The sequence below is a fragment of the Falco biarmicus genome, chromosome 4, assembly GCF_023638135.1.
Source record: "Falco biarmicus isolate bFalBia1 chromosome 4, bFalBia1.pri, whole genome shotgun sequence".
NCBI classification, from domain to species: Eukaryota; Metazoa; Chordata; class Aves; order Falconiformes; family Falconidae; genus Falco; species Falco biarmicus.
In genome coordinates this window covers 80,135,439-80,160,684 of record NC_079291.1, presented here as the reverse complement: position 1 = coordinate 80,160,684, position 25,246 = coordinate 80,135,439, and the positions used below count along the sequence as shown (strand labels likewise).

Below are 25,246 nucleotides of genomic sequence, written 5' to 3'. Positions count from 1 at the left end.
AAGGGGGGGGGGGGCAGTGTTGTTGGCTTACAATAACATTAAATTGACCCTTTCAGCTGGAATCATATTTCACTTGTCTTGGAAAGATGACACCGAGCATCCTTCTCTTCACCTGCTCATTTAAACTAAAGAGATCTGTCATCTTGTCCCATCTTACTTACTGCATCAGTGTCTTCTCTTCTATAGTAGAAATGTTCTGCTTTTGGAATAGGTGATGTTGGATAGAAAGGGAAGTGTGCCAGCAACAACAGAACCCCTTTAGCACCTCATCTGGTGGAAACTTCTGGGAAATTAGCGTAAAGGCTGCAGTCAAGTAGTTAGAATCAGGCCAGCTTTTGCTATGGAGCATTAATAAAACACTCTTCTACTATATTTATAATGAAGTTGCATTGGAAGAAGCCACTTCATTCTTTTCTTGTCAAAAGTACACAGACAGCTACCTTGAAAATACAAAGTAGTCTGTGTTTATACAGGAGTGAGGTTTTTGTGTCTTCTAATTTTACAGTAACATTCTGGGCTTGTGCTATAAGTACCACCAATCTGCTAAAGAAAGATGGAAGGAGATGTGCCAGCCTGTCTAGATATGTTTCTACTGATGAAAATAGTGACTGGATTAGTGGAAACCTTCTGCTATTTATAGTTCTACTTTATAAGGTCAAAATGAGCCAAACAATCATAGTGACAATTTTTTTCCCCCTCTAGAATCAGTATTGTGGCTTTTGATGTTCAGTATTCTGCATGTAAACTTTTAACAAAAGTCTGCTGGAAGAAGAACTTCAGTCTTAGACTCTTAAATATGAACAGCTTAACTCCACATCTAATAATTTGCTTGATCATCTATTGTAGAGCTATCGGAAGCTGTATATATTCACTGATTTATAAATCAATTTAACTATTCAGATATTCATACACAAGCATGTGCCCTGCCAATGGCCTGACAAAAGCTCCTGCAAGTTTATGTTAATGAGTGGTGGTGAATATTTGGCACTGTGCCATTAATAAACCAAAAAGAAAGGCAAGAGAAACCTGTTACCATGTTGATATCCAGACCTATAATTAACAAATGAACAAAAATCACAAAAAAATAAATAATTAGTGAAGAGGGTTGCCACAAAACATGTCTTGGACAATGAGTGATCATGTGGCATCATACAGTGAAGCTGAACAAAGTTGTTAGCTCAAGATCTTTTGGTGGGTTTAAATTCTGTAATCCTTCCCTGCTAAAATACAAATCTTACCAAGAAATGGGGTGAAGAAGAGGTGGGTTTGTTATTAAACATAAATCATGTAAATGCTTAAAAATTGATATTGCACCTTGTCCTTACAGGACTACCCAAAAAAAAAGTTTGTTCTGTGTACAGTCATGTTGTAACTCCTGTTAGGAAGACTTGTAGATAAGGTGAAAATGTTCTGGTTCAAATGGCTGAAGGGAGGAGCAGAATATGAAAATACACAAGGCTTTTTGGGAACGATTGCAGTAGCACCAGGGGAAGAAAAGAAGACTGATATTCGTAGGACTTCCAGTTATTTTTTCAGATTAAATTCTAGATACTTGGTCGCATTTTTCTGTCCAGTATAGATATTTTATTCTTGCCCTGCCCTGACCTTACAGCAACCTGTAAACTGATGCAGACTCTCCTGATTGTAGTCAGTGATAAGATACAGGTGTAACACTCTTCCAGTATATAGCCCTGAATTTCTCAGGGTGGTTAACTGTTCACAGGTAGCACTGGCAGTACTGTTCCTTGTGGTGCACCCTTACAGTGTTACGGTTAGTGTTAGAGCTGTGACAGCAGTGCAAGTGTCTTTGCAGCTGCTGCTGTAAGTACACCTACTTCTGTACCGTGATTCTGGAGTTTAGCACAGAACATCCGTAATGATACATGTGACCACGCACCCTCGTGGGAAAAATTAGATATTCAAAACACAGCGAGTGTGCGCCTCCTCGATATCTTCACACTGTGCCTCAAAGGCCTGAGAAAATAGTGAAAATACCCTGAAGGGCATCCTTAAAGATGTTCTAACTGTATTGGAACAGCTAAATTTCAGATGAGTCTCACACATAGCGAAGACATCTTCCATCTTGCAGTGGAAACCCTGGCAAGGGCACCCTGAACTTCACCAGTGTGTACGTGCAGTGTTTTCTAGATTGTGGCTAGTGTCTGCCTAGAAAAGAGTAACCTGAAGTGTGACAGCAGGCATTGTGCGTGCACAGCAGGCACGTCTTCCCTGGCAGCTCTTTGAACCTGGCTGAGCATAGTATGATCAGAAGGTGTTAGGGCTAGTGCAGCAGGCTGCTCCCTCTCGGCTGATGCTTAGCAATCTTAGTGTTTCTTCACCACTACCCCCAGGCATGTCTGTTGGCAAAGAAATAAGCCTAAAAGCTGGTGAAAAGAAAATATGTTTAGTTGTCTTCATAGTAAGAGAAATAAATGGAAAGTAAATGACAACATTATGAAGAAAATGACATCGTGTATATAACTACCTTGTAAATCTTTTTAACTGAAAGTATAACAATATTTTGTATGTACAGCCAGCTCTTCCTGATGAATTATTTCTAAACAAAACAAAAAAAAAATATCCACTATCAGTTGTAGATGTCCTTAACATTCCTAAGGGGGGGGGGGGGGGGGGAAGGTGACACAACTAACAATTTGGGCAATTATTTTTTTTTTGACCCTATTAATACTGTGAAACTTGGTGTCAGTTCCAAAGTGCTGTAATAAAAATTGCAGTGATTTCTTGCATTTTATCAAATTTAATACAATGTTTACAGTATCTTAAATATATATCCTTTCTAGTACTGGAACCTGTAAAGAACCTCAGGTTTTGCTGTTTAGCATGATTTGTGTGTTCCAGTCCTGCTGGAAAATAAAAATTAGCTCTGTTTTATGATCTTTCCTAACTAATCTGCCTAAAAACAGCAGAGCTTCGTACGGGCAAGTTCAGGCTTGTGGTTGTATTGCAACTTTTCTTTGCACCTGACTTGTGCAAGGATTACAACTCACTTGCCTGATACCACTGCAGCTCAAGCCTGAAAAGCTATTGTATGTAAGGCTTTCAAGGCCCTATGAAAGATCAGTCTCTGGCATACGTACCTTAATATATTGTGGGTTTATATGTTTGTGTAAAAAAAAAAAAAAATGCCTGCAGCAGTCTTCATATATACTAGTAATGGAGTAACAGGTGGAAAAACAAGTTTGCCATTTTTCATGCATTATTTATGTGGCATATGCTTTTCCTTTCCTTTTTTGAACATTAAAATTTAGTTACTATGCTTACCAATCATCTGAAACAAGATTAATATTTCATGTTAATTAACATCTGTTCAGTGATATAGTACGTTTAAAAAATCCTAATCTGAATTCTTTTGACTAAGAGATCAAAACAACTTGGGAGAGAAAGGGGAATTAGACTACCAGACTGAGCTTTACTAAAACTGCAATAAAGTCACATTCCTCTTTAAAATATAATGTAAGCAAATATTTTTGTTCTGTTTAAAGTTGTGAAATAGGAGCATCACATCAAGAACAGACTCAGAGTAACTGGAAATTGTAATGGTCTTGATAATTTCTTAAATATTCACTCCAGTAAAGTCTTATGTGGGAATAGCTAATTTAGGAACAGTTCACTGCCCACTTTACAGCATGTAGTGCATGGTATGAATTTTGTAGCACTTTTTAAAATCACTTGTGTCAAGCTGAAAGAATTTGGCATTAATTTTAGTCTTAAGTAAATTATATTTAAAAAGCATGTTGATCCTTGGGCTTAACCTGAATATGGCTTTTTTTATAAACAGTCATAGACTTTCTGAGGTGTAAAGAGCTGAGTTATTTGTATCCTGTAATGCTTAAATATTCCAGAGTTTTAAAAAAAACCATAATTTTAATTCAAGTAACTTTAATTCTGTCTTATGTATTGGGAAAGTTCCTCATTATGCAGTCTTAAACTATTTTCTTTCACATTATCATCGAGAAATTTTTAAGATAAGGAAAAGATTACTACGTAATTTTGATCCTGAACTACAAGAAAATACTATCATAAATAAGAGGTGCTAGGCTACTACAGTAGAAGCGAACTGTGATCCGTACCTTCACTGTTGGTCTGATTATGAAATGCGAAAAGGATTTTTGAATAGCAAGATTCTTTGATTATATTCCTCACGCAGAGAGTAATGTGTAATCGAGGTGTTAAGAGAGTATTGCCAAGTATGTGTTCTAGCAAATTTTATTCTAAATAATATACAGCTAAGCTTGAGAATTGGTGGTTAGGCTTTTTGGTTTTCCCTTTAGAGACAAATTCATTTTGGGTAAAACCCCAGCTTCATCTTATAACTGGTCCTGAATGCATTTTTCCAGCCAGTTCCTCAACCTAATAAGCCTGTGGCTAGAAGATGGAGGTCCTTGTGAAGACGGCAGCCACAGTTGGGCTGTCACCACACTTAATCCCATCGGCCATATGCTCCTGGCTGGATCCAAGAAGCTTGATAGGAGGATGACCAAGAGAAAACAGCAGTGGCAGCCTGCTACTAGCCACCTTTGTTATCTGTTTTTTCCCCTGATGCTATTTGGCTCTGATGCAGAGGGAACAAGCTGTCAGTGAAATGTATAGATAGGTATTTGTACATATATGCTATATATGTACATATCAAAATAAAGCAAATATTTTGGGAAGCACAGAACTTAGTATTTGCAGTAAAAGGTTCTTTGCTTCCAATAGAGGTATGTTGTACCTAGAAAGTAGTGTCAGCTGATTAAAACAGCTGTGGACTCCTCTTAAAGCATGGTGCCTATGATGTAGCTGGAAAGAAATATCTTGACTGGATAAAAACAGGCCGTATACTTTTTGGTGGTGTTCTCTCCCATCCCCCCCTTGATTTTGAATTTCAAGTAGATGCAGTTTTGACTATGGTCAAACATACATAAAACCTCTGTGAGTGGGCTAGGTTGTATTTTTTCACTAGGGAGCTATATGAGCCCTATGAGAAGGAGAAAGTAGAGCACTTGAGTTTGTCACCACCTAACACCATAGCTGCCCAGCTCACGCAATAAGCAAGTGCCTTGTACAATGCTATTTATTGCTTACTGGTTTTGTCTGGACATGTGGGCAAGATACTTAGAGTTGGGCATCTTCCAGGGTCATACAAACTTTGGAGGACTGTTTATCTCTTCTGTATCAATGAGACTGTAAAACATCTAAAAAGATTTTAAATATATTTAGAAGGCATGGAACTTGTGGAGAAAGTAGTGATAAAATTGAGCTATAGGGAAACTGAAACTTCTTAACTCTGAGCGTTATATCAGTTTCAGGTAATTACTTGAAATATTGTGAGCTAACTTTAGATGAGAAAAGGTGCTTTGAAAGCAACTTCATATAAAATGCTTACATAAGGGGAGCTGAAAGCATGAGACTATTTGTATGCTAAATGAATAATTGCTGCAATTTATTTTGTGCCGGAGCCTAATGCAAACAACTTTGGCACCACATGCTGTTAACAGGACTACATTTTTATATCTTTATATATCTTTTAACTGTATAGTACTTTAAATTTAATCTTTACAGGTCCAGTAATATCATTTTGTCCAGTTTCATTCCTCATGGTCCATAACCAATACCACTTTTGCATTTTACTGTACTGGACTAGTACATGAATACAGAGATTTCAGCCATTGTGGCACGGTGTGGGGGGTTTTTTATTTCCTTTAACCTGTGTTTAATCTGGTTTATATTAATTAACCTATTTGCTTGTTATATCATAGAAACGTATCTGTTGTTCACAGCCTTAGTGAGAACTGTCTATATTTTAAAACTAAATGCAGACATCAAGCAGAAATAGAAGCAAAGAGGAACTCTACATTCTACATGGCATTCTTGGATCAATTTTTATTTATTTGCTGATCTAGCAAAACAACTATCTGTTTGGAGGTACTGCTTCAGAGCACTACATCTAGCATGTATAGTGGACTTAAAATACTTTATTGTACTCTGATATCTCCTCCCCTTTTCTCTGTTGTAGGTTTTATTCATTTTGTTATTCTTCCCCTTCACCTTCTGCAGTGACCTTCATAAAATGGCATTGAAAGGCCATGTGTCAATGCCATTTTATGAAATGAACTACAGAGGCTCACTCCTTGCCTCCTATTTCATGTTCATTCATGCAGTAAGGAAAGGCAGACTTGACCTAGTCCTATTGATTTATGTGCATATTAGTATTAATTCTACAGATCGTGGGCTTTTTTAAAGCATTCTGGACAAATTGTATTAGAAGCAAAGTACAGTTAGAGCTTAGGAAGTTTTACATTACTTTGCCCTTCTTTATGATTTTATTCTTTCACATTAAGTTCCATTAAGATTTTTTTTTTTTGCCTTCTTTAAAGCGTCTGTTGCACAATTAAATCCTCCTGCAATAAGTCCTTCCTATGACAGAATGATAAATTTAACACATTTGAACCTTAACAGATGTTTTGTTGAATCATACTTATTTGTTATACTGTATTCCTTTGAAACTTTTTATTTTGACTACCTTTTAGGGGCTACTGGCTTCAAAGGACTTTGTTTCTAACTTTCCCTTGTCAGAAATGCCTTTCTTCTGGGCAGAGGGTAACTTGGAAGAAAGAGAGTGAGCATCTTGACAGAAATGGCATCTAATGATACACCTGAACTCTCTTGTCTCCATGTGTAGCTTTGACTCAGCCTTTCATTCTCTTGTTTAATGTAAATAATTATGTGGTTTCATCTTTAAGACATTAAGTTACTGGACCTGCCCTGAATGTAAACAGGGCAACAGGAGATAAATGAGTGATCTAATGAAGTGCTTTGTCCATTCCCAGACATCTAAGAAAGTCTCTCTAAAAGACTTGAATTTTTTCAAGAGTGACCTGCTCTAAATAAAACAAAATTGAAGTATGTATTAAGTAAGGTGATGCAATTAATACTTTTATTTATTCTAATATAGCCAGTTAGTGTATTGAAAGTTTAAGTGATTTTGTTGGTGGCTGTTAATATTTGTTTCTATACAGAACTTTATTGATGGAGTTCAGTTTTTGTTTCTAACTTGAACTAATTCTTCTAGTCTTCTATTCATAAGAACAGTTAACATAAGTTAAAAAGATAAATAACCAGTACAGTCACCGAGCACAAACAGTGAGGCTGAAGTGTAACCGCTGCAGAAGCTCTGTATTCTGGCCTTACAACAAGTATTTCTGTTAGAAATCTTTTCTTGGTTTTCATCTACTGTGAAGGCAGTCTTTTAAGGATGGGATGCTGTGTATAGAGAAATAACTGTAACACATTTTGTGTCAGTGATTATTTTTTTTTTAACAAAACCAACAGCATTAATGGGATTTTAGTCTGTCTTATTTTCTCAATAGAAAATAGAGATACGACCAGCAGCCTTGGTTAAGCCTAAAAATATTCCACAAATTCCTGGAGTTTCAGCTTAAAAGAACTTTCTACCTGTACATTGAACCTACTTGAAACTAAAATAAATTTACCAGAGAACTTGGTGTTACTGTTCATGGTCATATCTCATGGTCATTACAGCTGTATTATGCAGCATGGTTTCAAGAACCATACATGAGAAATGTTGAAGTTATTTGAGATGTTCCCCCAAAATCCCTACCTGAAAGAGATTGTTTCTTCTCTTCCCTGTAGTGCACTTATAAGGTAACAGCAAAATAACAGAACAAGTATCTATAAACATGTGCAACTACATTTTTATTTTCTAAAACAAAATGTGGGAATATTTAATGTACATATACTCTTTTAGTCCCAAAGACTTTACGTTTGGGTGTGGGTGAGTGAAAAGCAGAAGTATCTTTGAAAGGCCAGTATTTTAATTGTTACATTTATCATCAAGACCAGGGGTTTGGTTTATAAATTTATTGGATAATATGATACCTAAAACTGGTTCAAGTTTACAGTATGTTTGCCACAAGTTGGACTTAAGTGGTCTCTTACCATGCACTCTAGCCGTGTCATTATGTTTCATAGGTTTGGGGTTTGCCAATAAATGACGATGAGGTCATTGTGTACTTGGTCATTGTGTATTATGACCTCTTATTAATATATAGCAAAATATTTTTACTCAGTGTGAGAAACATGTTTGTCTTCACCTGAAGTAGTTTTCTGTACCTTTTTACAGGAGAAATAATGATTGAACATTAGAGCCTGGCCTTAGGTTATGCTGTTATTAATCCAGAGTAACCCACTGTCTTCATTAGAGCTATTCTATAATTCACCATTGTAATTAAAACCAAAACATTTTACTCAAGTTGTTGAGTTTCCATTCCATTTGGACACTGTCACATGTAGGCTAGGGGTTGTTTTGTTTTCCCTGAATCAGTTTTCTACAAAAACTTGTCCCCTTGTATAAACTTTATTTGGGAAGGCTATCAAAATGTGGCTAACCCATTATCTTAAACTGGCAATAAAGAAACATGGTATCTGTTCAGTGTAAAAAATTTCTCTATTTATTCAAAGTGCAGAATCTGACCTCTAATTTAAACTACAATTTAAATCTGAATAGGTCAGAGTATGCTTAATATGGGTTCTCTTCAAAACGTGAAAGAGGAACTTAAATGGGTAGGCCAGTACATACAGTGCCTGTGGATTACCGGTGGCAGCAAGGAGATTGCAGCATAGAATGGCTTTTGCCTGATGCGTAGCATGCAGGGAGTCTTTGGTTGAGAGAAATAAGAAAATGCAATTAGAGATACAGTCACTGATATCTAAAAATACCATTTAGAAGTGTTCCAGAACACTCTAAAATAAACTTGTAAAATAAATCCAGCACAAACCACTTAGAAAGAAGTGTTGTTTTTAAAGTTCTCTTGATTTCAGGACATGTTTTGGCAGTATTTTTTGTAAGAAAGATGAAAAAGCCTGTTTCTAACCAAGCATTCAGAACTAAGACTTGAAGGCTGCAGTCAGTTCAAGTGCTGCGTGAGACAAAAATAACAACCTCCAAGCGTCAGGTTTTCCATTCTTGACACACCAGGTGAATGGGTTGTTTTATTGAGCATTTACACTGTGGTAGCAGGGCAGGCCAGAGGAAGGGAGTGTGAAAGAGCGATGTGAGAGCTGAGTCAATACCCGATGTTGTTGGATGTCTGTCAGTACTTGGAGCGCTAGGGTTGGCCCCCTTAGCGTTGCCAAGTATTAGCTAAGTGTGCTGCTTTGGCAGCAGATGCTCAGAACCTACTTTTTACAAAGAGGGAGAATAAGTTAATTTTCAAAAGAACAAAAATCTATAAGGGCAATTATTTTGAGAGCCATTTCAACACTCACCCTGGGTTTCTGTAACTTCCCAAATAGCTTTCTAGCGTGCAAATTTAAAACCAAACAAACATCATAATTTTATTTGTATTTCTTGATCATTTTTCCTGATTTCTTTTAAAACTATTTTCCTTTTTAAGCTGCAGATAAGTGTTTACAAAACTTCTAATTGTAAAAGCCTGTTACAGTCTAAACTGTGTATTTTCAGTTGAGTTCGGTGAAACAGAAACACTACAGACTGAAGCGTGTTTGTTTCTACAGCCTTAAAATAACAAGGCAGCTTACTCATGTCCTTACTTCAAGTGTTCATGTAACTACATTGTATTTCTGTATAGCATATGAGCAACTAATTACTATAGCACCTCTCATTTCTCATGGTATTTGTATTGCTGTAGCCACTAGCAACTCTAACAACAAAAAAAAGCATAGCACTCTCTAGGCTGTACAGAAGACTTCGGAGGAAAAAAATTATATATATATATATATAATACAGCACCCCTCTGATTCTCACATCTACCATCCAGAATGCAAATTCTTTTTTTCTTGCTAATCAAGGGGTTGACTGTTCTCATTGTACTCTTAATTCCTTTTTCCAAGTCTCCTCTAGCCTGTTGTACAGACATAGAGATGGGGACTGGGGCATGAAAAGGGCTTCATGAGAAGTCAGGAGACACATGTTTCTTCTGAACTGCTTTGTGTTTCCCCATAAATGATGATGCAGACCCACATTTTACATTATTTAGTTAAAGACCTGCTGGGTCATACTGGTTCACAGGACAGGCGATACAGTTCCTGTTTCAAACTAAAATTTTGAGGTGATATAACTTGAGAATGACAGATAACAAGGGAGACAGGTGATAATACATACCCAGGCACTATGGGAATATATATCTGTGTTATAGGAGATTGTTACCAAATCACTAAGATGCATTATGGGGAGACAGGTTTTGATGTCTGGGGAGATGCTGAGAAAGGCAAAGATGAGAAGATTCTCATTAAAAGTTCTGTCATTCACTTTAGTTAGCCAAATTTTTTAATTATCTGCACCTTTTGGGAGCTTTTGTGTGCACCTGAAGGAACTGAAGCCTCAGGTCTTTGCTGACTAACTCAGGAGGGGTTCTCAAAGAATATGGATGGTAGAAAACAAGATTTGCAAAGTAGCGTGTTGAGAACTTAATGAATTTTTATTATTTTTTTTCCCTTGAAAAAAGGAAGCTGAGAATCACATAACAAATAGGAGGGGGCACGCAGAGCAGTCCTTTGCAGTGACTCTGGCAGTGATAGGTAATCAGAATTACACAATTGTGTGTAGCTTTGTAAGCCCTGCCCGTACATTTGGACAGCGCTATTGCAGGTTTAATACTGCAAGCATCTGCATGGCAAATACTTCACGGCAGGATAACTGAAAGATGGTTGAGGAATAGACAGATGACCAGAGGAGGCACGCCAGTGAACCAGCTGTGGAACTGAACCTGCCGTTCTTGCCATGGGAATGGAGTGACAGGGAAACACATCTCTAGTCAAGACTTTCAGATGCAAAAGTTTGGGTATCTGATCGTGGCCCCCAGAACTTCCAGTTTTCTGTAATAGCTCCTGGTTGAGACCCGGTAACTGTCTACAGGTCTAATTTGGGTGAAGCCAAACTGGGCACTTCAGGACACTTGCAGCTGCTCTTCTCAGCACTGTGTTGCAATCTCCCAGACAAGACTGGCACACGCGCAGTTCGTCAGTGCCAGCGCAAAGAAGGGAGTGGGGATGATGTGGCCATCTGTACCCAGAGCAGGATGAGCGGCTGGCTGCACACAGGGCAGGACTGCAGCAGGCACAGTTTACATTGGTTTGCACATAGAACCACACCCAAAGGATTGAGGTATTTTTTTTCTCTATATCCTCCTAAAGCAAAATGAAACAGTTCAGCTTTTAACTACTCACAAGTAAGCTGTGTAACTTTGCACTGGAAGACAGCAGAGCATAACAGACATATTTAGAATCTCTTGAGAGGATGCTGAGAAATCTGCTGCTTCTTGGCTGTTAGTGGCATACAGTCAGGCTGTAATCACTGACAAAACAGCATGGGCAACTGATCAGCGTACCTATGGGATCTGTTTTAGTAGGTGTGCTGTGAATGAAAGTGTAAAGGTTACTTTGTTAATTCTGAAGGTGCACTTAGTTAATAAACATTGAAGTTTAATCTTTCAGACTGAAAACCAGATAGTGGCTATTTGGATAGTAACAACTACCTCCAGCTCTTGTGTGCTATTGACTTGGCAAGAAAAGAGGCTGTTACTAAATCGGTATGAGCTATTCTGGAGAGAAGGAAGTATTTGTTTTGTCTGGCACTCCACGTCCCTTTTGCATGATAATACATAATTAATTATTCTTCTGTCACTTATGAGCTTCTTGGTTTGTCTGTGGCCAGATCTAGTTATTTATTTAAACTGCTGTGATGAGCAACAGCAAGAAGTTTCCTATCCCTCTTAAATATATTCTAGTTAATAAATGTATTGGTTAAGTATTTTTTATTACTGCTTTTTGTTAACTAACTTCAGAATTCTACGAGAAAAACAAATATGGTTGTATGTTTATCAACAGGCCAAGTTCTGGTAGAAATGTCAAGAACACACAAGAAACTTAATGACAGTCTAGAGGAGAGTGTAAGTTAAACAATTCCTTTTTAAATTTATTTTCCTTTTGAAATCATAAATTACTTTTGCCAATTTTTAATAACCATTCATTCATTTGCTTTTAAAGTTCAAAAAATTTCATAAAGACATTATATCTGAACTGGAGAAGAAAACAGACCTGGATGTAAAATATATGAATGTAAGTACATTAAATTCTAAAAGTCATATTTTATTTATCTATTGCTAGTTAAAAGAATTTTTCAGGAAATCTTCCCTAACAGTTAATTAATCAATATGTTCAAACTGAGCTTTAGGTACATAAATATGGCAAAAAATTTCATGCATATTTTGAGTTTAAAAGGAAACCAATGAAAACTTAATAGCATTTTTAAACTAAAGTTGAGAAAGGCAGCTCTCATGCCTGACTCATTTGGCATGTATTAGTAATATCTCATAATTTATGGTAGCGCTTTTTAGTGACTTACCCAGTTACATGGCTGAATGCATTGTAAGATGTTTTACATGCTTTGATTGCAGGCAACTTTAAAGAGGTACCAAACTGAGCACAGAAGCAAATTAGATTCTTTAGAGAAGTCTCAGGCTGAGCTGAAAAAAATCAGAAGGAAAAGCCAAGGAGCACGAAATGTAATGAAATATGAACATAAAGAAATGGAGGTCAGTGTATTGTCTCTTACTTGTTTCTTTCCTTGTATGAGAAGTGGTCAACAGAAAATGTTAAGCTATTACAGGCCACATCTGAGTCTGTTTTAGAACTTGACTTCTGAAGCTTACCACAATTTTTGTATATGCAATGTTATTAGTTAATACACATAACTCCTCTGTTAAGTTGTTTGGCTGCAGTTAAACTGCAGTTTCAGAGAACATGCTTTTTTGGTTCATCAGAGTTGGTTTATATTAAAGGCACTCCTCGAGTAGGTATTCCAGTTTAAATTCAGCTCTGGACTGTTCTGCTGTAAATGTACAGACACTTCTGCTTCAGTTTCTGGACCACTACTTGATTTATTTTTTTTAAGTCCCCCTGTAACTACACCATTATGCAGAGGTTTGCACAGGGAGTCAGCTATGCTATGCAAATTCAGTAATAATTTGCTATAAAGGAATTTCCCAAAGTAGATAAATGCCAACTTCTTTTACCACTTATTATTACCTTTCCTACTGATCCTAGAACAGCAATGTCATCTTGAGGCAAAGTAAGAAATGGCAAGGCAATGAAGACAAACTGTTTTAGATTAGTAAGTCACATTCTGGTTGTCATGTGTGTCTCAGAAAATCCTTGCCATTGATCTTTTCATTTGCACAATACTTTGTTCTAGCTTATGTATTTCTTTCGTCCATATTTTTCTATTTTTATTTTCTTTCCAGAGAAAGCTTTGTTTGTAACATAGTATAGCAAACAAATAGTACTAGCTCCTATTTCTTACTACCTTTTAACCTATGTTCATAACATTTCTTTTTTTTAAGGTGTTGGACTGAGAATTCAAGGATTAGTTAGCATTTAATCACAGTTTAGCCATCAGTCCTCATAACCTCAGATAAATATATTTTAGTCTTTGTAATAATTCTTTTTCCCCTCTGAAATGAAGTAGAATTTCATGATAGCTTTGTGAGAGTAAATGTAACTGCTATGGAACAGATGAAGGTAATTAGTCTAATTGGAACACCTGTGGTCTTAAAATTGCTCAGCACAGTTGCTGCTGTGATGCCGTATTCTTATTTACTGCAGCGGTTTATTTAGAGGCTCAAAGACTGTTTCTTGTTTTGCTTCCCCCACCCCCTGAACAGATTATTGATTGCCTGTAATAAGAATATACATTTACCTGATGAGATTAGGGAAGGTAGGTGTGTGCAGGAAAAGAGAAAGACTTGGAAGCAGAGCCACCCTACGCCAGCCTGCCTTTTCCAAAGCCTTTTCTAAGGCTCTTGGAGTTTGCTTCGGTAATTGGATATAGTATGAAATAAAATACAGATACTGTATGTAATTTTCTTCTTTTTTTCCCTTAGTATTTAGAAACTGTGACCTCTCGGCAGAGTGATATTCAGCGATTTATTGCAGAAGGCTGCAGAGAAGCTCTTCTTGAAGAAAAAAGAAGATTCTGTTTCCTGGTTGACAAGCACTGCAGCTTTACCCAGCACATGCACTTCTATCACGTTCAGGTCAGTGGCATGAATGTAAACAGAAATAAAACTCCTGAAATCTAATCATATTGGAGATCTTAAGTATCTCCTGCAGTACATAGATCAGACTGCCATAAACAGCTAAGGAACACTGTAGTGCCAGGCAAGTGTTGTGATCAGTTCATAGAAAATGTTTACAATGCAGTATTCTCTTAAATGTATTGTAGCAACAATAAACGGTTACTGTGACTTTTTTAGAATCATATTAAGAGAAAAACATCTGGACTGATCAGGTATTTCTAGTATCTGACACTGAAAAAGGACAGTTTCTTCCTACCATATGTTATTTGTTTCAGAGAGGTATTACTTACAAAAATCTTCAGACTTTCATTTTGCTGGTGTTACCATTTCGGTGTAATGCAAATTAACAAGTAAGTCCATGCAATGTTATGAAAAAACCTATCTTTGACAAGTACCTTTTTGAACTTGGATGCAGTGTGCGGACTTCCTGAAATCCAAGCTGCCTGGATGGCAGGAAATCTGTAGTGATGCCACCAAAGTACCCGAAAAAGTCAGAATGATGATAGATGAAATAAGGACACCTGGTTCCACTCCAGTGTCAGGAACTCCACAGCCTTCACCAATGATAGAGAGAAATACCACGGTATGTTGTTCTTTAGTGGTTGGAGGTTCTCTCTCAGATGTGAGTAGGGTGGTTTCACTGGCTTCTTTTGTACATAAGCATTTGGGATCAGTTCTGTAACGTACTTCAGTTGGAATATACTGGGCTTGGGTATGAAAGCAGAATCCTTAAGCTGAAGCTCAGCTACTAGAAGAATACACAGTATAGGAGGCAGAAACACATATCCACACAAGGCTCAGTTTTCAGCTGAGTGCCAAGGACTTTTTCTGCAGAGCCCAGCCTCAGGACTACTTTTGTTCTAACCATTCGATTTCTTATGTTCTTATCTGTAAGTAACAGTAATTACATACTTAGTTCAATATAAACTTAAAATATTATTTTCTATTTTCTTTCTTCCATCTGTGATTATTAGCTTATTAGAGTACAGCTTAAATTATAAATTCTGCCTATTTGTATGTTGTGTCACCATTAGTTGTTGAATTTCTAAATTATATTAGTAAATGTCTGAAAAAAAATAATCTGGAGATTATCTAGGTGTAACTGTGCTATTTGTGGTAAAAAAGGCTATCATAGCATTTCCACCAACAAATCAAGGGACACTTTTATCAAGGGACATAGGCCTCTTAAAAACTATTTTACCAGCAATTTCATAGGACCATGAAAACTTTCTGATGGGTCTAAATATGTATTGTTTGGGAATATTTAAGCATTGCTTTCTAGAATTCAGTGTTGCAAGTTAATTGTCACTGGCTCCTCAGTATTGTGATACTGTTGTTTCTGTGACTCTAGATTGGAAATAATTTTTATCCTCATCATGAAAATGCATCAAAGGTGCCCCCTGCTCCTACAGGTAGGGCGTACACTAGTCCACTAGTTGATATGTTTAACAATCCTGCAACGGTTCCAAAGACATCGTCTGAAAAACTAAGTAATTCAGCAGGTGAGTGTCACTTTGTTGCAAACTATGTAAGGGTAAATGACATACTGTACTGTTCAAAATTATCTTAAGACTTTGTGACTACTCTGATGTGAATTCCAGGGCACACAGAGGAGCAGAAAATGGTCTTTACATAATATTTATGTAAGTTACCTAGCAGGAGAAGTATGCATTATAAGAAGGGAAGAACTGTTTGCAGTAAAATGCAGGCCAAGATAGGTAGATTCTGTTTTAATCACTTTCTGCGTGTCCCTGATTAACCCAGGTTAAGTGCTGTTATGACTTCCAGTCTTATCAGGAGAATACATTCTATAATTTTGAACAAGATACACTGGAGTGATTATTTCAGTGCACATAAATAAACATAAACTACTATTACAGTCTTGCTTTCATTTCCTTTAAGGGCATTTAGCCATTAGGGAAGAATGCACGTGGGACAAAACAAGCACAGTCTTGTATTTCTTTCCTGAAATATAAGATTTTTTTCTAAGTTTTTCTAATATATGGATTTATTATTTTTTTTTACTTTCTCTGCTATACAAAAGGAAGGGAAAGAACTAAACTTAGATCACAACGTAAGAAATGCAGGACTCCTACAGTGTGATAATAGCAATTCCAGCATTTCTTCCTTAAAAACACATTTACAATGTATTGTACTGGTCAAATACCGTACAGTTTTGAGATCTCCTTTACGTTGTCTTCTGGTAAACATCTGGTGTCTGTGAAGTGCCAAGTATCTGCAACTGCCATTGATTCAGTTGAAGTTGAGTGCTAGGCACATTTGAAAAGGAAATCTTGGACTTCTCTGTTTTTTTTAAATGGAAAATTTTCAAAGGTCTTTTACGGCTGTGAACGTGTGGCACGTTTCATGCCAGAAGAGGAAAGAAGTAGCAAGTTAAAACTTACATAACTTTTTACCTCTGGTTCAACTTTGTGATAGGGGTGGGTGAATGCGTATATAAATGCACATGCTATTAAGAACTTCATGGTGATAAGAAACATTGGCAGACAATTGAGGTGTCTAAGTGGAAACCAAAGCAGTACAAAGTCTCAGAACTTGGTTTGCACTTGAGTATTCCTCTATTTTATTTTTCCTGTCAGACCACTAATTGTATTTAATTTGTTAGTCTGTGGCTAGTTTTGCTTTGGTTTACTTTGGGTTTCCTTTTTTGACAGAGAATTCAGATGATGCCAGTTTATCACGTTCAACTTCCGTTGCCACGGGGCTAAATATAATGAAAAGGCAAAAAGTAAAGACAATCTTCCCACATACTGCTGGCAGTAACAAGACGTTGCTTAGCTTTGCGCAGGGGGATATCATCACGCTCCTTGTAGCTGAAGAAAAGGACGGCTGGCTTTATGGGGAACATGACGCAACTAAAGTGTAAGATAATCAATATATTACCCAATTTGAACACGAAGGGAAAGCGTGTCTCACAAGATTTTGTTAGCAGATACTAGTAAATGGTTTTCCACCTTTTCTGCTGGCTGTCGCTGACTGGGGACATGGAGTCCTTCTGTAAGGTAACTCACTGCACTTATTTTAGGGATGTTTTGTGCACTCATTTGGTATCATCAGAAATCAGGTCTTTAAAAGTTAAATCTCAGTTTGAGTCCACTGTGTGGTTCGCTGTTTTTTGAAAGATCTTTCCAATTTTATATAATATAAAATTGAAAAACTTTCCCGTTACAGAAAAGGATGGTTTCCATCGTCGTATACTAGACCACTAGAAGAACCAGCAGAAGAAAAAGCGTTTGTCCCAGTGCCAAGGTAACATTTTGGGTGATTTGCAGAAATGCCCAAATCTTTTCTTAACATTTATTTTAAAAAAAAAAAAATCTGCTTGTGTTCTTTGTTGTTTAGTAACATATACAGTAAATACTTCCTAACAGCCTACAGTGTGATGCCTTGATTACATTAAAATGTTTTAATGGTTACACAAAGACCCAAGAACTGGTTTCAGCCCAATTTTAGTTGACAGTCCCACTGACTTCAATGGGATTGTATGCCTTTATTAACTTTCAGCTTATGCTCTTTTGTGTTTTCCTGGTTATTGCTAAAGGTTAAGTGAGAGGGATGTATTATAGGAACTGAAAATGTTATTTGTTGGGTTCTGTCTTGCAGCCCTGCACCAATCCGAAGTATTAGTTCTGTAAATCTTGTGGAAAAAGGTGATGTTGTCCTCCCACCACCAGATTATCTGGGGTCTTTGCAAACAGATAAAAGAGTGGAGTCTTCCAAAGGTACTACTGTTAAAACAACAACCGACAGACCAGAAAATGCAGGTCCGGTAAGTAATCAATACCATGAATCCCAATGTTCTGCCCTGCTTACTTTTCTTGACCTACTTAGCTGAGCTCTTAAATGAGGCCCTGGAACATTCTACCTTACCCGCTTGTGCTTGACTTTGATGTAGCTGTCCTCAGGAGTATCATGTTTTCTTGGCATTTCAATCCATCTGTAGTAATAGGAAGGGAGAATTGTTCAGGGCTATAACTAAGAGTACTAGGAGACTTACTCTGCATAGCAAACTTCCCCAGAACGGCATCTGTCAAACACGAAAATAAAGTCTTACAGAAAGTAGTACTAATCATCTTAAGTGATTTAGAGCTATAGGGGGACAGGGGGCTTAAAGCACCTTAAACTCTGTATTCAGGAATGCTTTACACAACCCTGTGCAAGTTCGTGTTGGTTTTGTGGATGTTGCTGAGAGGTATGTGTACTAACTGATGGCTATATTCAGCAAAAACACAGCTGAGCGAAAATACAGTTTTATTAATAGACAATGACATATAAACCTAGCATTTCTGCTATTAAGTCAGCAAACTGATTCAAAATGAAGACTAATCTAATCAAATTTAGCAATTACTAGTCATCTTGCTGCTTGTTTAAGTATTTTGTTGATGTGTATCTAATAGCGATAAAAGTTTTTGAGACTTTCTTCAAAAAGCCTCTTGAAGAGATTACATTTTGATGGCAAGGAAGTTTCTATATATGTATTAAATATATATCAATATATATTATGTAAATATTTTTATATATTTTTATATATATAAATAAAAATAATGTTGTTTTTTATATATATATAAATGCTAAATTTGAGAGACTGTGCTAGGGTAAGATGCAAAGTTCCATTAGTAGGTACCATAGCAAACTTCTCAGAAGTCAGGATTCTTGTAGTAAGCTGCCAGCAGCTAAAAAATGTACATTTTATTATTTATTGGTACAACTAAATTATTTTGTATATCAATATAATATCTAAACAAATTCTGGGTTGTCCTTCTGACAGATGTTTCTGCTTTCTAAGTAATCTGTGGAATCATACAGTAGAAACTGAGGTGGCTTTTGCAAATTTGTACTTTATGGAAGTAAAATTAACTGAAGAAACTTAAAAAACAGGAGGCGAAAGTTTGTTGCACACTGACTAATGTTGAAAGAGTCCATTTCAGGTCAAAGAATGACCGAATATTTATAATGGTACTCCTGTAAAATAGAAAGGCATCACGAAACAAGGGTTGTCTTTAAAGAAGCCTCCTCTGCTGTTTCATTTAAGTCTACTACGAGGATGTCAGGTGTATCTACAACATTTTTTACTTTGAGGTCTTAGGCATTGGAGAGGGTTAACAGGTCTTTGTTATACTGACAAGCAAAGAGAATGAACTGTATTTAAAATAAGTAAAAATATTCACTTAATAACAAAAATACAACTACCTTCCAATACATCACTCCAGAACTCTAGGAAAAATACCCTACCATTGGAAAGACACAAGCATGACACAAATAACAGAAATAGTCAGTAACATCTAAATTTTAAACTTTTACCTGCATTTCAGAAGCATGGAGAAAGAATTCTAACAAACGGGAGGAAAGGAAGTGAAACTTCTTACTAATTTTCTTTCTTAAGTGAATACTGTGTCTTCAAAGAAACCACTTCTGTATTATAGAGTTGTATCCAGTTCTTAGAATAGTTCACCCCAATTTCACAAACATAAAAAAAGGGGGAAATTGCTGGAGGTTCAGCTATACAGTCCTTTCAGAAATGTTCCCTGCAGCTGTACTTGGCATTGTAAAGCCACTCTACAGCTATTTCAGAAGAGCAGCTACAGGTACAACACAAGAGACGCCTCCTCTATTGCCAAAATGTCTCTTGCAGATGCAGAAATTGAAACAAAGCATCTTTTCCCTGGCAGGGAGGGGGAAAAGGGCTACTGCTTCCCATTACAGAAAAATCTGCATTCCTTAAAATGCATGAAAAACTAGAAGCGGAGCAAAGTCTTCCGTAACAAAAAGGATGAAAGTTGCTTTCACAAGTCCTGCGACCTGGTGAAGCTCTCCTCTCAGTCACAGATCTCACCCCGTTTAGACTAGACTGACTAGTAATGGTTTGGGATATTTTTATCCCCCTCTGAATACTCCTATTAAAAGATTAGATCTCTTTTTTTTTTTGTCAGAAGAGTCTAATATTAGCATATATATACTTCAATGTGAATTCAAATATGCTCTGTTCAAGTAAGTGGTTTTATTTATTGGTGATGAACCTTGTTGTGTGTAATGTGTGCAGTGATGTGTTTCTAGCACAATGTTTCTCTATGAGGAATAAAGCTTTTCCAATGCATGAAATCAGTATCAAGAAATAACATCTAAATTTTAGCGTTCAGTCACTTTTTCAAACTGCATGTCTGGGAACTTCTAAAATGATTATGAAAACGAGCATCTATATTTTGACACATTTGTGATTTTCATTTTTGGATAAAGAAGCAATGAGTCTTAACAATGATGTAATGTCAGACTTAACACTGGTTCACTTACTGTACGGTTAGCTGTTGAGTCCTATGGGACCGACATGTCCTTCAAATGTAATAATGTTTGCAATAGTTAAAAGATGTATCAGCCTGTGGAAGTTGCCAAGCAAGCAGTACAGTGAGTTCTTTGCCCTGGGACAAGTAAAAGGTGACTGAGTATAGTTTAGAAATTATTGCATCCATTCATTCTGTCAGAATCACTGCACTATGCTGCTGTCTCTAGTGTGGTAACTGTCCACAGCCGGTTCTCAAGAGCAGTCACCTTAAGGGTTGTTTTTTTTGTCCTGTGGCATTAGTTCAGGGGGGTTAGGAATAAACTTAAGGCTTGTGGACAGATGTCCTTGTTGAACTGAAAACCAAGAGGAATGGCAGATCTAGTCTAGGGAGTTGACAGCCAAGGCCAGAATTCTAGTTAGAACAGTACATACTCTCTTTGGAGGGCAGAATGGAAGCCTCTTAGGAGTGGAAAACAAATGTCTTTTAAGATTCTAAATTTCCACTGGGAAAAGGAAGATGAAAAAAATAAATTAGGAATTCTGGAATATAAAATCATGACTCCTCTTGTTGAGGTACCTAATAATTCATAGCAGCTACCTTTTTACTGTGACCCCGTGATTATTCTTACCTGTTACCATACAAAATAAGGGAGAGAGCTGTAGAGGAGAGTCGCTGCACTTGCACCCCAGTGTTTCGCTCCAAAGTCACCGTTTACTTTTGTTCTTTTGGAAAGTTGCAGAGCTTCCTTGTCTTTCCCGCTTCTGTGCAAGTCACCAATCCCCACACCACCACAAGGCTTTGGAAATGAGCTCAAGATCATACCAGGCTGGTTTGTAGACTCATACAGAATTTACATACACCTAAAAACAGTATGCTTACAGTGTGGTTTATGCAGAAGCAGGAAATGATTCATTGGGGCATATTATTTTTGTTTCAGAATACACAGAAAAAATAGCTCAGGATTTCAAGAAGGAAAAATGAGGAATGGTTCTTGCAAGTTAAGTTGTTCATGCTGTGTTATGTAGGACAGTACTATGCAGAACTTATCAACTAAAAAAGATTTAGTAGTTGATGGCGCTTTGAGGGTTGGGGTTCAGTAAGATGCATGTAATCCAGGCATTTGTTCATTCTAATTAATTTTAAGGGTTCATTAGGCCTAATTCTAAGGTCTAAGTGTATTTACAACTGATGTACCCCAGTAATTTCATTGGAATCACAAGTCAAGCACAGCCTTAAGAACCCGGCTGAATGAGGTCCTAAATAAGCAGATTTCTTCACCTGCATCACAGTATCACGAACACGGTAGCTAGGAACAACTGGTACAGTAGATGGTGTACCTGAATAGGAAAGGCTTACAGGCCCCTTTGTTCAGCAGTGAAATTTTAAGTATTAAAAACAAAACAGCCGTATAGAGTGAATGATTAGTACAAGTCAAGCTGCTATACAAAGGCTGACTTGCATATTCTTGCTTCTACATGCAGGAATATATTCAAATTTTCACTTTGAACTTTATCTGACATCTATTAGAAGCAACAATTAGTTTGCCGTTTAAAATATGTCATCCGGTATTACTACGAAAAGTTAGAGGGGGGAAAAAAAGCAGAAATTAACTATTTGCCTAAACTTCCATGTAGCACAAAAGGCTTGGGAAGGGTTACCCCCGTGAAACACTGCATCCCGTAGTAGCAGTGTAGCAGAGCGACACTGCCATCTTTTGGGTTACTCTAACTTCACAAGAACGAAGTAACGTTTCGTCACAGAAGTCCTGTGCAAACTGTAGCTACGAAACCAAGTCTTTGTTCAGATTGTACACCTACACATGACAGCTTCGTTACAATGAAACACCAGCAACAGCTATGCAAACTCCTCCTTTTGTATCACTGCCATACAAACACCAATCATATATGTATGTGCCATCAGCTGTTTGCCTGCTTTCTTTACTCACCACCACTACTCACAAAAGTCACAGGAGATACCTGAACTTGTACTTTGTAAATCAACAATAGCTAAACACAGTAAGCTTGTATAAAAAACCAAAAACCAACCAAACAAATCCAAATCCACAGCACCCTCTGTATCAGAAATGTGCCCTCACTTCAGGCTTCTGGTATTTCAGTGTCGTTGTGCTGGCTGCTGCCTTTACCGGCAGGACTTTACAGTTACATGAAGATACACTGGCTGTGTTCACTCGGTAGGATCTGATCCAAGCCTAGTTTTGGCATTACGCTGTGACAACTAGCGGTTTACAAATTATGCTATAGAAACAGTATGGTGTATTTGTGCTGCAAGTAGCTCTGTCCTCTTTCTTTTGGTTGATGGCTGTTGCGGTGACACTTCATTTGCTATGTTAAGGTGTGAAATGCCCAGCCAGACCTCAGGTGATCACTGATCTTAAACCTGGGGGAGTTGAGGGGGCGGTGGACACCGCCAAAAAGCCACAACCAGTTAATGCTAACACCATTTTTTTTTAACTTTGCAATTTTATGTTCTGAGAGAATTCTACCCTCCACAGCTTAACTGAACTACACAATAATTATCCTAAATGGCTAAATATTTTAGCCTGCTTGAATGGTATGCCGTTTTCCTTAGCAGGATAGCAAAATCACCTGTAGCATGTTTTTGTAAATCTGTGTAAATGTTTTCTTTTTCTTTTACAGAAACCTGATATGAATGGCATTATAAAACCACCTTTTCTAAGGTAATTTTTTTTTAAAAGCTTTTATACTAATGTAGTTACGTTATTTTTTATATGGGCTTGTATTATTGTATTGATTGTGAGGGGAAGTAAGGATGTTCTTCCCAAATTACTGTGCAACCTTTCCTAGGCATTGGTAAAACACAGCTAAAATTGGTTGCACTTCTCTCAAGAGTGGCATCAAGCACAATACAAGGCATAGGCCCTTCTCAGAAAAATAATTGTTTTTCCAGTAGTTTGACAGGAAGCAGGACTTAAACTATGTCTTTGAGGGTTAAAAACAAAAATCTTTGAAACGTGGGAGCTGTTTAAAAAATGTCCAGATGTAGCTGGGCATTGATTTTCCAAATTTTGAATCACTGCAAAGTGAGTTTTCATATGAAGCTTGTTTGAAAAATTGAGTTACACCAAGAGTTGCACAGAATCCTACAGTCTAAAACCATAACTTAGTCTTCTAACAACTTGGATGAAGAAACTGCATGGCTTAAATTTGGTTGTGTGTTGCAGCAAGCCTTCTAGTAACTTTATGCATTTCTTTTCAGTGGAGAAAATCCTTTTGCAACTGTGAAACTCAGACCAACAGTAACAAATGACAGATCAGCACCAATTATTCGATGAATAACATACATATGTCCTTCCTCCTTATAAACACCATTTTCAGTAATGACAGACAATTACTATCTAAACTTGTTCTAAAAAATTATTTAAAATGTAATTACTGTACAATAGAAGCATACTGGAATAGATTTCTGCTCTTTTTTTTTAAAACTTGTAATGAGGTAATTGCTTTGGGCTAATGTTTGAGCACTTTGGCTTGATTTCACAGTATGCCTTTTTTGTAGTAGGAATTGTGAAAATACTGGAGACAGTTTGGATACTCTAGTAAGTCAGTGTAACTAACAGCTCACAGATCTGAATCTTTGGCATTTATTATTTGGAAACTGCAAGGGTAAGTTCTAGAATATAAGCCTGCATATGTCACTTAAGAAAAAGATTTTTTTTTTCCCAAACAGAACAATGTAACAACTGCTTTATTCCAGAATAGAGAATTGCCTGTATAAAGTGATTTTACATTATTTTAAGATATACACCCTAGGTTATAAATAAATATTTATCCTTTAAGAATAGACAATTTGTAATGCTTTGCTTAATGTTCAGATACAAATTTTCAAGCGTTAACATAAACCCATGTTAAGTCTAATGTTGTACTGTCAACACATTCTTCAATGATCATCTTTTCTTTAAAACATGTTGTCAAACTTTAGTCTTATAAAAAGTCGTAATAAAAGTGCCATGATTTTTTCTCAAATGCCAATATAAACAGCTGCCTTTGAAGTTACTCCATTACTGCAACTTTTCACAAAAGCAAAACAGATTAAGCTTGAGAATTTTTAATTAAGGAGCCTAGCACTGGCATAAATGCTGTCACAGTGTAGTAACAGTTAAGTGAAATACAGCTTTTAACTTCAGTCACAAGCAGAGTTGCAGTTTGTTACCTCCGGTGGAGCTAGCTTGTCTGGAAGACATCTCCTACAGGAACCATCTCAGCAACTGGCCTAGAATGTTAGACACTGAGCCCTCACTCCGCACCAGCGGTGGGTGCTTTGCTTTACCACCATACGGGTTAGGTGGTGCTTCCCACCTGCTGCACGAAGCCTGTATTGTGACTGCTGCCAGTGATTAATCCTTATTCTAAATCATTCTACTTTATGTATGTCCATGCTTCCTACAGCCTCCCATGGAGAATTCATTTTGCTGTGCCTGCTTCTACCACCATAAACAGTGAAATCCAGTCATGTGAAATGCCTTTCAGTTACTTAATATCAAAAAATAGTATATGAGCGTATGATGGCAGCAGAGGTAGAGTCCACTCATTCTGCCTCCTCTCACACTGCCCTTTCACATTCAAGGCTGAGGACGCTTCATTTGCTATGAAACTTTGCATAAATATGCATTATTCCATTTTGAAACACCAACTTTTCAGAAACTTATACCTGACCCCATTTTCTAAAGCATATTAGGGGTAAGTCAAGGTGGACTGTATAACCTTTCACTAATTCCATGTCAGAATTAAGTTAGTCTGAAATGCAAAAATCTTTGCTCTGGAAACAGAGGCTGTGGCACTGCCACATATG

At 37.1% G+C, this 25,246-nt stretch overlaps 1 protein-coding gene across 1 annotated transcript in view; it reads left to right on the top strand.

Annotated features, from left to right (window-relative positions):
- Positions 1 to 24,420, top strand: part of BAIAP2L1 (BAR/IMD domain containing adaptor protein 2 like 1) — a 43,346-nt gene extending 18,926 nt beyond the window's left edge. The window contains exons 4-14 of the mRNA XM_056334155.1: positions 11,869 to 11,930; positions 12,028 to 12,099; positions 12,438 to 12,575; positions 13,923 to 14,075; positions 14,533 to 14,700; positions 15,469 to 15,619; positions 16,793 to 17,000; positions 17,310 to 17,387; positions 17,742 to 17,907; positions 23,074 to 23,114; positions 23,654 to 24,420. Of these exons, the coding sequence (XP_056190130.1) occupies positions 11,869 to 11,930; positions 12,028 to 12,099; positions 12,438 to 12,575; positions 13,923 to 14,075; positions 14,533 to 14,700; positions 15,469 to 15,619; positions 16,793 to 17,000; positions 17,310 to 17,387; positions 17,742 to 17,907; positions 23,074 to 23,114; positions 23,654 to 23,729 (1,313 nt within the window). The 3' untranslated portion in view covers positions 23,730 to 24,420. The remainder of the gene's footprint in view (positions 1 to 11,868; positions 11,931 to 12,027; positions 12,100 to 12,437; positions 12,576 to 13,922; positions 14,076 to 14,532; positions 14,701 to 15,468; positions 15,620 to 16,792; positions 17,001 to 17,309; positions 17,388 to 17,741; positions 17,908 to 23,073; positions 23,115 to 23,653) is intronic.
- Positions 24,421 to 25,246: the final 826 nt, after the last annotated feature.